The 15,198-nt window shown below is 41.6% G+C and overlaps 1 protein-coding gene across 1 annotated transcript in view; it reads right to left on the reverse strand.

The window, feature by feature from the left end:
- LOC121891157 (protein bicaudal D homolog 1-like) overlaps positions 1–15,198 on the reverse strand; it is a 55,204-nt gene that overhangs the window by 13,488 nt on the left and 26,518 nt on the right. The window contains exons 2-10 of the mRNA XM_042403929.1: positions 13,347–13,559; positions 12,682–12,837; positions 11,229–11,533; positions 10,173–10,347; positions 7,328–7,834; positions 7,049–7,227; positions 5,248–5,638; positions 4,491–4,685; positions 1,490–1,641 (exon numbers count right to left, since the gene is read on the reverse strand). Of these exons, the coding sequence (XP_042259863.1) occupies positions 1,490–1,641; positions 4,491–4,685; positions 5,248–5,638; positions 7,049–7,227; positions 7,328–7,834; positions 10,173–10,347; positions 11,229–11,533; positions 12,682–12,837; positions 13,347–13,559 (2,273 nt within the window). The remainder of the gene's footprint in view (positions 1–1,489; positions 1,642–4,490; positions 4,686–5,247; positions 5,639–7,048; positions 7,228–7,327; positions 7,835–10,172; positions 10,348–11,228; positions 11,534–12,681; positions 12,838–13,346; positions 13,560–15,198) is intronic.

Below are 15,198 nucleotides of genomic sequence, written 5' to 3' on the forward strand. Positions count from 1 at the left end.
AAGAGTTTGTTACCAAAATATTAGCATCCAAAAACACAGACTGCTAAAAATACTCCAGCTATCAAATCTGCAAAGAAAACAGAATCACTTTAAAGTTCCTCATCTTCTTCTTCTTTGGGTTTTATTGGTGGTTGGCAACCAGTTTATTGGTGCATTCAAAGATTTCTCTGAGCACGGCCTTAGCAGTAAAAGCTGGATAACGTCAGCTTATCAGACTTAATCAGACTTATACACCACCATTACCAGAATGTATCCCTCCACCACAGCTCAGCAAGGCACTTCAGTCCTCAGAAAAAAAGGAGGGAATTTCATTCTAAATAGGCTGTAACTTTAGAATATATCCACTTAATTTAGCTAACTGAGGCTGCAACAGCCGCAATGCCAACGTATTATCTTGTGAGTGTATGATCTTTGGTAGACGCAATTGTAGCAGACAAACACAATACCGACGCATGCATCTTGTGCATGTATACTCTTTGGTAGAGGGGGTATGACGCCATTGACAGGCGACCAAATGAAACAGACCGTTATCTTGATTAAAATTGCAGATTTCTCTGAGTTTGAAAATTGTTGGAAACATTTGGGATAATGTAAGTACGCAACTCAACAAAATATATAACATAGGTCTAGTTGTTTTTAGACATTTTAATGTGGAATAGTTACATATTATAGCTTTGAGAAAGACTTGAAAAAGCCCAAACCTATCCTTTAAGGTTCCAGTGAGAGAATGACATACAATCAAGGGATCAATCCAGGAAGGAAGTGAAGTAACACATTTGAGCACTGCACAAAAACTATTCTATCTTTCATTGCTAAAATCACAAGGTAAACAACAAAAATACAGTGTTCATGTTACAATGTCAGGAATGTGCACATGAATGTGATTGGCAAATGCAGTGCCTTGCCAGATGACATTGTGTTAAGTCGCTGCACACTTATTTGAATGAAATTAATCAAATGAATGAGAGTTTTTTTTAATTGTTGGTCTTGAAGCGACTTTAGTATCAACTAAGGAAAATTCTAATTCTATGCTAGAGTAGTATCAATTTTCTCATCTAGCTCTCGGCAAGAAAGAGAACCAGCAAATATCCCAAAATGTCAAAGTATTCCTTTGAGATCAGAGAGTTTTTTGATTGTAGGTTTCAGGGAAAATGTAGCTGGCACAAATTGATACATGAAGAAATGAAAGAACTGATATAAGAAATGCAACTGTTCAGTGTTTTCTATAATAAAATTGGAGAGGGGTTGATATTTGCAACTTTAAAGCTACACACATTAATGGATTTTTTGGCCATTTGGAGGCAGAGTAACTCCCAAACAGATGGAACAGAATATTATAAATCTCATAATCTTATGAAGTTATTATGGCTAATGTATTAGCAAATACTTACTATACACATCCAGCTGACACAGAGGAACATGATTCATTGTTAATGTAAAGAAATAAATTAGGTAGTGGAGTTGTAATTTCTTGTATTGGGTCTCTGACCTGGTGGCGAACATTGCCCGTAGAGAGGAGAACGTGGCGGCATCCTCCTTCAGGGCCTTCAGCTCGTTCCTCAGCTTCATCATGGTGTCAGTCACCATGGACTTCTCCGCCTCATACTTACTCTTCAGGTTGCCCAGAGCCACCTCTGCCGTCTGGGTAAACACACACACACAGAAAATACACGGCTAAATTATTGTATTAGTGTTTTTGTCATTTCCTAGAGTATAGTTTGCACTGTGTGTAAGTCCAAATCAGAACAGGTGTCAGAGCTATTTTTTATCCAAAGGAAAACATTCTCTGAATGGACAGCAGCTCTAGCCTGTACACTGTATCACTGATGCACATATCTGTCTATGGAAAAGCCAAATAAAACAGGCAATATAAAGTAATAGCAATAGAGGAGAGGTTTGGGACAGCGAATCCAATCAAGCTTATTGATTGGTGTGTTTCGGAGAAGCACAGGCCAGTAAACACTTGGACTATTAACTGCTAGACTCATTCCCAAATGGCATTATTAAACCCAGTGTGAGTGGCTGCTTTCTTGTTACGGGAATTGGGTTGATTTCTTCTGTGTGACTGGTGGACAATAAAATGAGGATGGGGCTATCAACTAGACAGTGATACTGGGATACGGTTGTTTAAGCTGATACAAATACAAATGGGAAAACAACTTTTACAAAGACTTCATCTCCATCTCTAACAAACAGACCCCCCCTTTTTGTTTTTGTGTGGGGGGGTTCTTCTCTCTCTCTCTCTCTCTCTTTCTCTTCCTTTAAATCTGACTTAATTATTGACAATTAATGACTATTAATAATGCATAATAACAAATATAGATACAAAGTAAACAATGGTATTATGATAACAAGTAGGATGATAGTGGTGGTATAAATGATATTATAAATATTAAATAATACTGTGCCCAAGTCCTTCTAGTAACAACAAACAAACAACAATAATGACAACAATAAAAATGCATATTATAATTATATGTCTGGGTTGGACCTGTCCTCTGCTACCTGCCCTCTGGTGCGGGTGAACCCGCCTCTGGGTTGCTGGCCAGGGGGAACCTACAACCACTGTACCACTGTATGTTCTGACAGTCCCAACTGTCTTGTATGTTATGTTATATTGCACCAACCAATAAAGAAAGAAAAAAAAGACGGGGAAAAGGAGCATCAACAATAGTCTTTATTACAATGTCACTGTCATGCATCCTCATTACACTAGAATGTGATTAAGCTGATTAAAGCTTCCTGAACGCTGACATACAGTAAGGATTAATCAATCATATGCTAATATGATGGTCCATCTTATACTATCAAACACTATATGATAATATCACTTTTGCATTTTTGGGCAGTACATTAGATTATGACATATGATACTAAATGTATTATGGGAGTTACGTTATTGTAATGTTGTGATCCGTATTATTGCCTGTTCTTAAAAGCTGTGTTACAGTTAAGCTACTTTTCTTAACTTACAGTATCTGACTTAAAGGATAATTCTGGTTTATCACAACTTGCTCTTATTTTCATGGTTTGGTATTCAAACAGACAATAATATATAGGCCTGAATATAAGAAGATATATTTCTCTGGAAATTACATTTGAAAAAGTGGTCCTCTTATATTCAAGGACTAGGCAATAACATGTTCATAAGTTCAGATATTCTTTTTAAATGGAGAGAATACCAGTGTAACATCAGCCCCTTCAGAGAGTGTTGCATTATGGGTTGTTTGTAGTCTTACTGTTGGCTAGTGGGCTAGTGAGTGTCCAGTCCGCTGTTACTCATCAATAAAAGTGTTTAGTTTGCTCAGTTGCAGGAGTTTTTGAAGGTTCATGTAACATGTTTTTTCTGCTATGGAGAAAATAAAAAAATGATGAGTGAAAACAAGTCCAAAGCTTCTCTCAGTGTCTTTACTGCAGGAACAGACAGTGGACTGAGACATCTGGCAAGCAGCCAAGAATCGCTGCTGTCACAGATGATGAGGAGATCAAAAAGACAGACAGTTGAAAAGTGCTCACTGCTGGAGAAAATCATTTTGACCAAGAGCCTGATAGTGAGTATATGGCTAATAGAAAAATCTACACAAATGTGGCATTTACGTTCTGCTTTAATGGCATTATTTGACTTTTACAAGATAAAAGGTTTCAAGGATGAAGACTTTCTTCTCCATAGATTTAAGATATCTCAATAAACTTTCCCAACAATACTAGTGTGAAAGTGTGTTGTATCTTCAAAAAGTATTTTTCCAAAAACAGGTGTTGGAAAAGGGGTGACGTCTTATAATCACGGTCGTCTTATATTCAGGCAAATATAGTATTTGAGAAGGCAGTGACATCAGCAAGAGAAGTCAGATGAGTCAAGAAACATGAGTAGCCGGACAAGCCCTGCAGTTAGTCAATCTTAGAGGAGAAAACAAAGGTATTGTAACAGTATAATAATTACCTAATTATCCATTGTAAATATCCATTACTCTTCTTGGTTCAACTTTGACCTACCGTATTTAACATACCTATTTGCATACCAACATTTCAGGCGCACTCACTTTATAAATCACTTCCAAATAAAGTCGTTTAGATAATCTGGATAAACTGTTGGTTTGTTTCCAACCTGTCTGATTTGAAAGTTGTAATAAAATGATTGCGCATTTAATGATCATATACATATTGCACAAACCGTCATACATAAAAAATTCCTTATTATTGGCATTGTGCAAATACTCTGTGCTCCTATTGGTCAACATCATGGAACATGTTGAGTGCTCAGCAAAAGAAGGTAAATATATTGTAATTCTCACGAGTCCTTTTGTCAGGATGTTGTGAGGCGTCCCAGATGCAGCATCGGTTGCCGTCCACTGTGATACACTACATGAGATAAAACAATCAATTGTCGCGCCCAATGCCCATTTTCAGTCCCAACAGCTTACGTATGTCGGGTCTGGCTATTATCGGGCTGATACCGTGTATTCTGAACCTGGCATTACATGTCCTCTCACCTGTTTGTTAGCCTTGAGCACCAGTCTGAGGGTGGCTATCTGCTCTCTCTTGGTGCTGAGCAGAGACTTGAGCTTCAGGATCTCCTCCATGCAGCTCTCCTTGTCCTTGTCCAGCAGAGGAGCCAGTTCCCTGGCTGTAGCTCTCTGTCTGGACAGCTGCAGAGACCTGTCCACTGCCCGTTGGAGATGCTTCACCTGGGGGAGGGCAGCAGAGAAGTGGAGGAGAGAGGAGGATAGGACAAGAGGAAATAAGAGGATACACGGTGGTATAATTCATTTTGGAGGTGCTTCAGAGGAAAGGAGAGAGGAAGAAGGGAAGGAAGTTAGAGAGGGGTGGAAAGTGGAGAAGAGAGATAATGAGGAATTTGGATAAAAGAAGGGATTCCGTTTATGGGAGAGGAGAAGAGAGGACAGATGAATGGGAAGGAAGGAGAGGAATGATAATACACCACTGAAAAAGCAAGATAAGAAAAGAAAAAATAGACCTTAGTTTTCTAAAAGGTGTTACATCTAAGGGAAGAGAACCAATCAAGAGGAGAGCAGAGAGGAAGGAAAAGTAGAAAATAAAGGGGAGAAAAGGACAAACAGGACAAAGTGGGGGAAAGTGAAAGAGGTTTGCCTGGGTGAAAAAAAAGTGGTTCATTTGTGGTTGCTGAAGGTGATTCACCTGAGAAGGGGAGAGAGTTAGTGGACAGAAAAGTTTAAGAGAGGAGAGGAAAGGAGGAGGACGGGGAATTCCACTGACACTGTGTTCTACCTGGTCTCTGATGATAGCGTTGAGGTGGTAAATGTTCATTGGCTCCCTGCGCAGCTCGCCAGCTGGCTCAATGGCAGGTGATGACGATGATGACGATGATGAAGAGGCACTGATGCTGGGTGAGCGGGTCGGAGGTGTGCAGGGTGGCAGGCTCTGCTCAGACGGCACCTGGAGGCCCTCCCTGTCCCCCTCCTTCTCCTCTTTCCTCCCCTCCCCAGATAGGGGTTCTTTGGATGGAGACGCCGAAGGGCTCCGCGACTCCGCGGGAGTTGAAGTTGCCGAGGCGACAGTGGCCAGCCTCCTGGCGAGGCGTGGTGTGAGGAGCACTTTGCTGTTGTCCGAAGACATGGCTTTGAGACAGGCACTGAGGCCCCTGAGGCCCCTGCCTTGTCTAGAAGAGAGAATAAAATTCATTTGATTACTTAAACCTGTAGGACATGTATCTGATACAGACACTCACCAACTTTGGGGTTTGAGCCTACCTATTCCTGTTTAAAGACAGATTCTTTACTCGTTACACCACACTGTTGCAAGTGTGAAGAAACTGTCTAGCTTAGGGTTCTCAAAGGGTGGTCTGCTACCCAGTGGTTGCAAACATATTTTGTGTGGCCTGATAAAACTGAAATAATAAAGCGCTCTGTCTTTTCTCTTCAAACTTCCCCTTAGCTTGTGTTAAACATGGGGGCCTTGACAGTCTGGCCACCAGATTTGGAAACTGGCTGACACTTACAATGTCTCCTCTCTGGTGGGGAAGGAGTCAGACCAGGTAAACCCAAACATCTGATAAGGGTGAACTGGTCTGCAAGGTCCTTTTGCAAGGCTAGGAGCACTGCAGCTTCTGTGGTAGCAGAGACCAAAACATGGGTGTGGGAAGAGTTTGGTGAGGCAAAGAACTTTCAAGACAACTCAGGAGAGTTGAAGAAATGAAAGGAGCATTTTGAGTGGGTGTAACTGAAACATCCTTCAGAGAAGGTTCAGCCAGATAGCTCAGGCTAAACCTTACCCATCTCTATGGCAGTGGTAATGTTCTGCAAAGACAAAACTGGCAAGCTGAGTAATAGAAAGGATTCAGGAGTATATGAGACTCGCCCTGAAACTGAAGGCTCTGGGTGTTGTTGGGATTCCTGGGTGGTACATGACCGGCAAATATGCTCCAGTTATTACACAACTCAGCCCTTCTCATGCTTATGCTACAGCACTGGGACTGAGACTACAACTGATTGTAAAACCTCGAATCCTGAAGGACCAATATCTATTTTGTCCTGGTAGTGGAAGAGTGAACTATCTCTTTACTTCTGAGAGACAAGTGGGATGGTCATGTGTGTTTGCCATTCCATGAAGACTGGATAGGCAAAGCTTTCTATAGGCTTAAATACAACTCAGTCCATGCCCCTCAGAGTGTCTTATGGAGATGCTGTGGAAATATTGGATGCTAGGAGGATGGTATTAACTTCTTTAAGTAGTTAAGTGTTCTTCCAAAGTCCAACACCCTCCGATAATGTGAGAACAAGTAGTACTTGACCACATGTATCAAAGAAACTGAGCATCCCCTGGCTTGAAGACATGGAGTTCTGCATGTATAATAATAATAATAATAATAATAATAAGAAGAAGAAGAAGAAGAAGAAGAAGAAGAAGAAGAAGAAGAAGAAGAATGAATAAAATGTAGCATTTTCAAGGGTGTATTTTTGTCCCTCCACTTAAAATAGGCTCTCCAATTGTCTCAGTCACTGTAACTTTGAGCAACCGTGCTCAACCCTTTGATGTTGTATGTGTCCTATTAATAAAACAACAGTAAGACCTGTAGTAGTCCAGCATGACGCGGTTGGGTGTCTCGTTGCTGCACAGACAGACGTGGTGGTACAGCTGGGCAAGCTCCTCGCTCAGCGTCACCAGCTCGTCCTGAGCTGCGTTCAACGCGCTCTGACTCTCACTGGATGCTGACTGAGCTACCTGCAACTCCAACTCCAAGCTAGAAACCTGAGAGGAGAGAGGAGAGGAGAGGAGAGGAGATCAAATCCTTTATCCAAGTAAATATCTCTCATTCCATTCAAACAGACAGTCAGTATGAAGTGATTACCTTCTCCCTTCCCTCCCGGCAGCTCTTCTCCAGTGAGGCGACCTGCCTCTCCAGTCTGTGGAGCTGAGAGTTTCCCCTTAGCTTCTCCTGTGCTGCGCCCTCCCCACACTGAGCCAGCCTTTCCCGTAGGGTTTTCACCTCTGCCTTGAGCTCCACCACCTCTGTCACAGCCACACGATACTTGCACTGCATGATCTCCAGACCCGGCGTCTGGTATGAAAATACCTGACTTTTGTTTACTGTCCCACTCTTATCCTCATCATTTCCTTCTTCCTCTTCAGCTTCCTCCTCACACCTGTCCAGCTCAATCAGGGCCTCCGGGGTGAGCTGAGAGGCTTGGGCCTCCTGGGTGAAGCGGGCTCCTCGATGTAAGCGGCGGAGGGCAGTGACTCTCTTGCTAAGGCGGAGGGCCTTCTCATGCTGTTCAGTGAGGGCCCCCTGGGTATGTTGGAGCTGAGTCTGGGACTCCTGCAGGCTGGTCATCAATGCTACTTTATCACGTTCAACCTGAAGGGGGCAGCAACTCGATTAGGGAAAAACATCTTATATGGTACACAATGATCAGTATGGTGTTTAATATTATGTTTTTTTCATTTAAATGTTCAAATATTTTTGGCATCCCTCACTAAACAGCCAAAACAACTAGGGTCCCAATCACTTTCTGCACTTTCATCTCCAATACAATAATTCTAGATATTCTAGATATCAGTGTCTGCCAATATGAGCAGTTCATAGATAAACTCGATCCTTCCTAAGCTCCTGCAAGACTCATCAGGTCTGCCACAAGCACTTGAAACCTGTTTGATGTTCATAAAAACTAACCCACAACAGCCAGTAAGAGCAAAATCCACCAGAAGGATGAAGTACTTTTGAAATGGCAACCATTAAATGGTTCAGCCTTCAGGTTCAATGTACAGGAGAGACCAAAGTAAGGCTTAGAGAAATTCACCCAGAGCTAACATGTTCTCAATGATAAGTGTACCAACAAAGAGACCAGCTGAGGAGAGCTCATATCAGGTAAGAGACAAACATGTCAGAAAGAGAAAGATACATAAAGTGTGTAATTAAAGGACTCCTGTGGAGTTTTGGAGGGTTTACAATGTTTTAGTGAGCGGGTTCCCATTTTGTTTGAATCTCCTACTCTACTAGTGCTTGTATGAGGATGAGATGCAGAGGAGGATCACATCATTTGGAAAAAGGTGAAGCAGCAGTCAAAGCAAAGTGATGATAAATGACACCAGTATTTAAAGATTAGACATGAATATCAAATGATGTGATGTCCCTCATCAATATTTAGTGGCAGTAATGCACCACTAAACTTAGCAAAAATGGTGGGCCAGTAGAGCACCCATTTCACAGGGCATTTGGTTAAGATGTATACCATATGACTGTAACATCTCTGGTCTGATCTCAGGTCACTTTTGCACACATGAGCACATCTCTTACCAACTTTACAACTGGAAAGACTTTTAACATACACTGAGTCATGAAAAACTGTCTCAGATCTTTCAGACTGCATAATAACACAACATGGATGGGATGTCACTCCACTTTTTCCCTCAGGTGTAAAGAAACAACACAGTAGCACAAAAGTGGACTCATTAACATTTAAAAAGAGCAGCTTCGACAGCAATGAAACCCACCCATCTGCTGGAGAGTGGTCGATAGTGTAGTGTGTCAGCTGAGATATAAATAAGCTCTTCCTGCAGCCCAGCCTATCAAGAGAGACTGCAGACAGCAGGGAGAGATGGGATTACACCTACAGGAACTGAAGCATCCAGATGCACACACACATATGGATGTGCGTATACACACATGCTGGTGCTCTGAGCATGATTTGATGCACTAAATAATTGTAAGGTAATTGTAAGGTTGAGAAATACTACGGGTTTGGGAACATATAAGAGAAAGGTGTTTGGAAAGAAAACAAAAACAGATGTGTGACTGTGTGTGACCAGAGAAGACAAAGGGAGAAGGTGAGAGACAGAGTGCTTTACGCAGTGGGGATACTGTGTGTCAGTGTGGTTTACAGTAAATTATTCAAAAGCTTTGATTTTATAAAGAGGAGTTGGCTGCTGGGTTATCAACCCAGCAGACGCTGGTTTTGTGACTACTGCAGCCAAAATATGCACAAAATTCTAACTTTTTTGGTGTAATTTTACAGAATATTTAACATAATGTTTAAACATTGCAGGTAAGTGGGAAAAAAAATAAATAAGTAATACAACATGGTTCAACATTTTGGGAAATTCCAACCAAGAGTGAGATGAGAAGACAGATATCAATCTCACGTCTGTGTGTTAACTATGGAGCTGGAGTCAGGACATGGTTAGCCTAGCTTAGCATAAAGATTGAAGGCAGGGGGAAACAGGTAGCATGGCTCTGTCCAAAGTTCAAAACTACACCTACTAACACGTCTAAAGCTCACTGATTGACACATTGTTGGTTCAATCTGTTAAAAAACAGACATGTCAAAGACGTTTGTCAGGAAGACCCAAGCTGAAAAAAAGGTAAGAAATGGTAATAATAAGGATATAGTTACTTTTTTCGTTGTTGTCTGTGAGAAGCAAATTGGGAGCTAGCCTGATGGTATAGCAGCAAAAAATCTTTTTTGTGGAAGGTTGGGGTGGGTCGTTGGGTAGTGTGTGACTTTGATATGGGAGACTGTTGTTTCCTTCCTGTGTCCTACCAACTAATGACTTTGGTGTCTTTCAAACACAACCATGAATGTTCCCTGTGTTGATCAGTTTCAAACTGTGTTCTGTGCTCCTCTGTGACAGCCTTATAAATGCTGGCTGTCTCTGAGTTAATAATGTATAAGTGGATGATCTGAGATCAGACCCACCGTCAACAGCTGTTGCTTGAGCTTCTGGATCTCTGTCAGGTTCATCTCACTGAAGAGGTCTGATGTCGCCACCCCTTCAGCTTTTCGACCCGGGCCTCGGCACTCTCCGTTAGCCCTGGGCACCGACCCAGTAGGTGTCCCCGCTCCTGACCCGCCCAGCAGGTGACCATTACACCTAGAAGATCAGAGATGAGCATCTTATGCACTTTGTTTCCCTCATATCAGGTAGAAAAGTAGAATATGTATAACCAGCACAATAAAGAGAGTACAATGGTATAAGCCTTTTAAAACTTCATAAAATGAGGTATTATCAAATACCAAAGATACAGTCTACTTTTCAAAGGATGTTTACAAACATAGCACAAAAAGTAAGGAAATTTGTGTTTGGTAGATTATTTCTTTGTTGTAACGATGCTTCTTGGCAATAAATCTTATACCGTTGGAAAGCCTGTTTATTTCCCTTTTAAATGGTGCCACATTTGTAACGAACATGCATTTGTGGGATGAGCAGCAGAGCTGAGTATGTGGGTTGCGCCCATGAAAAATTTGCCAAATCTTCTCTGCCAGTGCCAAACAGCGTATTTTGCTGTTGCTATTGACTCTTGTTTTGAGCTTCTGGTACCCCCAGGTGCTGCCAGGAGGCCTGCCATGACTGCCCTTTACCATCAGGCCTGTTTGCGCAAGTGTCGGCAACAAGTGCACTCCAACCTGAACATGTGGAGGAACGTTATGTTCAGCGATACTTTGAAATGACACATTTAATACTGTTAAAGCTTTGAAAGTGTTCTGTATTGTGTTAATTTGAGAAGCTATTCAAAATTGACACATTATCCGACATAATAGGTTTATATGTATATATCCGGGCTCAGGTCGGGCCTCAATTTGAGGGCAGTGCACGGCTCTACTTGTGATCACTAGTAACATAAACATTACATATCCTTTCCATTTTGCCACAATGGTGTCATGTTTGTCATCCTGCAATATGCACCAGTTTCATAAGACAGACCACTTTAGAATAGTAAGTCTCCAGATTCTGTTCATGAAATATTAAAGCACCTCGTTGGCTCTTCTGTGCTAGGGGAGAGCAGAGTTGTTGGGGTGGCAGTGCCGCTGGGCGGGGCGGAGGTGAACATCAGGTGTGCACTGCCGGTGTAAGCCACGTCACACATGCTGAGGTGGTGAACCAGCTCCCTGCGCAGGTGCTTCTTCTGCTCACGCTCGCTCTTCAGAGACTCCAGCGCCTCCTCCAGCTGGGCGTCAGAGATGTCCTTCAATCGCAGCGCGTCCTGTAACTGACTGTTAAGGAGCTCTGTCTCCTCCTCCAGGACCTTGATCTCATGCTTCAGGCCTTCATACTCCACCTGAGCCAAGATACAGGGAAGGAGGACAGGTAGATTAATGAGACGATGTCAAGAGATTGGCTAGTCATTCTACTGGGCCTCTGGCATTGATGAATTGAGAAAGTTCATCTCTGGCTACAGCTGCATGAAAAGGAAGTTAGTTTTCTGTCTATAATTAATTTATTTTTAACATTTGTATAAATTTGATCTATGGTTAAAGGTTAAAATACTATGTGGTGTTGGTGCTGTATGCTGTAAAAAGAGTTTTTCAAAGTCAAAAATGTTCAAATTGTACACTTAAACTACAGTATCACTTAAACTTTGACACAAAAACAATATTTTGGGGGAAACACAAAAAATGTATTGTTAACATTAAAATGTCAAAACCAAAAAAACTGACTTTTTCTCTTCTCTCTACTCGCCTCTGGCTTTTGGCTGTCCTTTCTTCTCAGCTCAACCTTGATTCTAATCCATTTTGTTCTCCTTTTTTCCTCTCTCTCTCCTCTCCTCTCCTTTTGTCTCCGCACCTCACCTCTCCCCCCTCTCCTCTCCTCTCCTCTCTTCTCCCCCCTCTCCTCTCCTCTCCTCTCCTCTCTCCCCTCTCCTCTGCTCTCCTCTCCTCTCCTCTCCTCTGTCCCTCATTTCAGAGCTCAGGTGCTTTTACCAGGCATCCCAGGAGAACCTCAAAGTAATTTGTCACTCTCTGTCTGAGAAGGCCCATCTGTCCTCTGCTTGTGTGTGAATGTGTGTGAATGGTGTCTATACCCAAAGGTTATTCTGGACATCTGTTACCTGCTGATTTAATTTTGTTGAGTAGCTTGGTTACATTATCACAATTCATAAAAAATATAGCCTTTAGTTCAACTGAAGTCATAATTAATGCTCCCTTTTTGCAGTTAAAAATCATGCCAAAGAGATCTTTAAATGTATTGTTAACATTTTTATTACTGAAAGGCAGAAAAATGTACTTGGAGATATATATGACAGTATGTGACATGTGATTTGCAGTGTAGACATACATTCTTTAACAGAAAAAACATGAAATTTAGTTTATTTATTATCTAATATGCAATAATGTAGTTATAACTTAAATCAAAAGATTCACATTCCACTATTGGCCAAGTATAAACTTGTGATTCATTCTGTATGTGTATCTGAAGCATCCGTACCTGATTCTGTTTGAGTGTTGACACCAGTTTCTGCAGAGAGATGTTCTCCTCCTCCAGCTCCGTGTAGTCCTGGAGCAGCCGTGACTCTCGAAACTTGTACTCCCTGATCTCCTCTCGCATCCGGCTGCGCTGCAGCTCCAACATCTCATTACTCTGCTGAGACAGAGCAGGCAAACAGAGCTGAGGCTCAGCTTTCTACATTTCCTACCCTACAGACGGTCTTTGCTTTGAGTATGCTTTTAATATCAACTCACACTTAAAATTCAAAGTAAAGTTACTTTGCTTTTTTGCTTATTTTTAACTTTTTATATTATTTGCTATTAATTTTGTGTCATGTAATACTTTAGTTGATTGTTCATTCATTCATTCATTCATGCGTCAGCTGCTGAGTAGCAAACTTTTCAATTTAAGAAACCATTAAACTCACACTGTCAATTTCATAACATCCATGTTTTCTTATTGTTTGTTTTCTGGGTTTGATGTTGTAATTTCATAGCCCAACACTCTCTACAGGTTTCAGGGGTCAGAATCTTCATGAATGTATCAGCAGGGAAGAGTTTTCAAATACTCCCTACATCCAGCTGTTATTAGCGCATGACAATAATGTAATATTGACCAAAAATGCAGTATCAGTAACTCTTGTCGAGTGTACTGCAGTACTGTACCTCCCGCAGCTCCTGTAGCAGGGAGCTCAAGTGCTCGTTGTCAGTCTGTGTGTTGGCGGTGGTTGCCCGGCTGTGCTTCAGCTCCGACTGGAGCTCCATGAGACGACCCATGTAGTAGGCCTCCTTGGTAGCAGACTCCTGCAGCAGAGTCTCCTCATTGGTCTCCCCATCCTCTGCCACCTTACGCTGGGTGGAGTAGGCCTGGCCAAACGCCTGGATGGAGCAGGAGAGGAAAGAGTCTGAGTCATCTGGATAGGATGTGTTGTGTTTAACTGTTTCATATGCCTGTGTGAATAATGGTCTCTATGTGAAGAGCAACATCCAACATTCACCTTTGTTGAATGATACACATCTAAAAGGTTTTCTGTCATGTTATCATTTTCTGATCAATTTATAAATCATTTATTCTACAAGTTATCATAAAATATAATGGAGAAACAGAGAGCAACTTGCCATTTGTGAAGCTAAATAACAGTAGGAATTTTACCTGATTTTTCAAAGTTAGAACCCCTCAGTTGAAAAATATCATCAAATCATTTCTTGGTGTCACAAATCCACTTGCAGTCATGTAATATCCAGATATGTCTGCTGATGATGAGACAGATATATTGATATTTTATTTATGTTTAACCTCTTCAATCCCACTGTCTCACTCAAGGGTCAGTCACTACAAACTCAAGCTATGTGGCACCAAACAAAACATCATTTTCATGTGAAAACGACTTGTTTCCTCACTAGCATGTCAAGATCATTTTAGTAGAAACCTCTGTCCACCTGAATCGTCAGCGCTGTGTATTTGGCTATATTGACATTTAAAATGAGTGATCACTGAGAAGGTTTGAGGCAACAAGTCCTTCTTAACTTTCCTACGACACAGCCCCCAACCCTCACTGGGTAGCTTATGTCATTGTTTTTCAAAAGCTCCGTTTACCCCGTGCACACCGCCACATCGAGCCAGCATTTTAAGATTTACACACTCTGAGGCCATTGCAGAAAAGCTCATTTTTTTAAGGGAGAAAAACTCTGTTTTAGTCTGGATGGAGGGCTGAAACAGCTTGGAGGAAAGTCCAGTCAATGTGTGATTTTGCTTAGGCATGAGTGCAGGAATCACTGTGCATAGGCAGAATGTACACTGTATATTTTCCCACAGGAGCAGAGTGTAAGTACCATTAAACACAGTCAGCTGGGAGTCTCAACAGCCATTGCTGTTCTCTGTCCTTCTGCTCACCAGGCCAGACACGTTGAGGTCTGTTTACTCAAGATTAATGAGCCTCCACTCCAAACATGTAGTCTCCTACTAATTATGTTCATATGCAACAGTAATTGTGTTGACCAAAATGCAGGGAAAAGATTGACAGGTTTGTAGGTCAGATGGTGTAAACATGCTGGTCTGTTCATGTGCCAGCTCATACTAGAACTACCTTTAATTTTACTTTCACTAGAACTAACTAGAATGAAGTTGCAACACAGAGATACTGTGGGGATGACTGTACAAATATAAAAAAGGACGGGTTCACAATTTTTCAAGTATGTCTTAAAACAACAGTCAGGAGCCCAAATAAACATTGAAACCTGTTTTTCTTGCTTTAATCATTCCTCCTGTTCATACTGACCATTAGAAGATCCCTTCATAATGCACTTACAATGGAAGTGATGGGGGACAAAATCCACAGTCCTCCTTCTGTGTAAAAATGTGTTTAAAAATTTATCTGAAGCTGATATGAATCTTCAGAATCCAAATGAGTCAAATCAAGTAGATATCTTTCAATGTTACAGTCTTTTTGTTACTATACTTCCACCGCAGCTCAACAGGGAAACACTGTCTGAGGAAACACAAAGAGGGAATTTGATG

Source organism: Thunnus maccoyii, chromosome 23 (assembly GCF_910596095.1).
Source record: "Thunnus maccoyii chromosome 23, fThuMac1.1, whole genome shotgun sequence".
Taxonomy (NCBI): domain Eukaryota; kingdom Metazoa; phylum Chordata; class Actinopteri; order Scombriformes; family Scombridae; genus Thunnus; species Thunnus maccoyii.